Source organism: Chaetura pelagica, unplaced genomic scaffold (genome assembly GCF_000747805.2).
Source record: "Chaetura pelagica isolate M959 unplaced genomic scaffold, ChaPel_1.0 scaffold3, whole genome shotgun sequence".
Taxonomy (NCBI): Eukaryota; Metazoa; Chordata; class Aves; order Apodiformes; family Apodidae; genus Chaetura; species Chaetura pelagica.
This window is the reverse complement of record NW_009952974.1, coordinates 13593775-13595729: the sequence shown is the minus strand read 5'-3', so window position 1 is coordinate 13595729 and position 1955 is coordinate 13593775. Positions and strand designations below refer to the sequence as shown.

Genomic DNA, 1955 nt, shown 5'->3' with positions numbered 1-1955 from the left:
GCGGCTTCCACCACGGCCCCGCAGAGCCCATGGCTGGCCGCTCCAGCGGGGTTTGCAGGAGGCAGGGAGCGAAAACCAGGATTTGTATCCAACGCGCTGTCCCTGGGCCCCACAGAAACGCTCTGCATGGGAGAAAGGACGGGGGAAAGGCCCAGGGAAGTACTAGTACAGATGCGGAGAGGCTCGGAGTGTTACTGGTGGAGGGGGTTACAAAAAGGATATCAGAAAGCCAAAGCATTTTATATTTGAATAAATTTGGTTTATTTTAATCAAATATCAATAGCGAAAGGTTAAATATATTTCTAAGATCTTAAAATTTATTAAATTTATTTAATTTACTCAACATAAGATAAAACCAAAAAGTTAAAATAATACAAGTGCACTTCTGTTGATTAATAAAGCATTATTAAATGTCTTGGGTTTCGGTATTTATTATTAGGAAGTTTATGTCGTTCCTGGCAATCACCTTCTTTAAAGATTGAAAAGAAATTAAATTTATATATATATATATTTATATAATTAGAAATGTACTGCTACAAACTCTGTATCAAATTTGCAAAATAAGTAGATGAACTGTTAAATCTAGAGATTGTTCCGGATAAGGTTAAAAACAAAACAAAACCACAAACAACTGAAGCACCCGAAGCAAATAAATGTCAAGGGGAGGAACACAGGGTCACTCGTCCTACAGCAGGACCACGTACATGGGTAGACGGGCCAAGATGTAGGGCCACGGCACTGGTTATTTTTTATAGCCTTTCACAAAGACTTTCAGGACAAAATTTAGTTCTTCTGGCCTTCAATTCCATCTTCTTCCAGATCATGTGCTTCCTTTTTGGCCTCCCCTTCCTTTCCCTCCTGTCTGGAAGCGGGGAATTTGTCCTTGTTGTTCTCCTTTTTCCATTTCATCCTTCTGTTCTGAAACCAGATCTTTACCTGCCTCTCGGTGAGTCCTAGTGCGTGGGACACCTCGATCCTCCTCTTCCTGGTCAGATAGGGGTTAAAGAGGAACTCCTTTTCCAGCTCTAGAGTCTGGAATCGGCTGTATGTTTGTCTTCCTCTCCTCCTACCCGGTGCTGCTGTTTAAAACAAAAACACAGGGTTTTGGAGGCTGATGTGGTCGTTCAAAACAAGACGCAGGCAGGGAGTGAGGGCTCGAGTCCCTCTGGAAATCCCTCGAGAGAAGCCCTAGCGAAAAGGAGGGATAGAAAGTAGAGGGCACAGAGGAGTCCAGAGCTTTAGATACGAGTGCATGGAAATAGCTTACAACAGACGCACGACGGGCCTCGGGGTTTACAGGACCGAGTTTAAGGGGTCACTTTATTATCTTGTAACCAGCAACCCCCGGCCCTGCACCTTTCCCATTCAGCGGCGGCGGGAGCCAGGCGAGAGTGTCCTCTGTGCCCGAGAGGAGGCTTTAAGGCTACTCTTGGGATGGCAGCCACCTTCTGCAGAGGCTTCAGTTTGCTCACTGTATCGCTTTATTACCGCAAGCTACCGCCGTGATAGAAATCGCGGGGAGGGAGGCAGGGAGAGAGCAAAGCAGATGCAGGGAAGCCGGAGGCAGCAAGAAAGAAGAGGGAGAAGGAAAAGAAAGTTTCAAACTCAGACGTGAGACGGAAGCAAATTTTTTACTGCGTCCAACCTTGTGGTCTCATCCAGGGAAACATTTGAGCAGGAGACGAGCTCTGATTTAAGTGGTCTGGTTCCTCGCCAATATTAGCACTGGACGATTTACAGTCAGGATATTGTACCAGCTCGGCCTCTTGCTGTGTCGTAAAAATCTGCTGTCTCTGTAAGTTATCGTATCCGTAAAATTTAGCGGGCTCCCCGTGACAGGTAACCCCGCTGCAGGGGGCAGGAGGCGGAGGCGCGGCGGGGGGAGGAGGAGGCGACTGGTAGGCGGCCGTGGGGCTCCCCCCGGCCGGGTGGTAAAAGTCCGGGGCCGCGCCGCC

General features: G+C 47.8%; 1 protein-coding gene across 1 annotated transcript; it reads right to left on the bottom strand.

Moving 5' to 3' along the window:
* Positions 1–783: 783 nt before the first annotated feature.
* HOXD8 (homeobox D8) lies at positions 784–1955 on the bottom strand (the record flags this gene model as incomplete). The annotated part of the gene is made up of 2 exons (XM_009996316.1): positions 784–1079; positions 1646–1955. Coding segments are annotated over 2 exons (606 nt in total), but the record flags the coding sequence as incomplete, so codon positions are not given.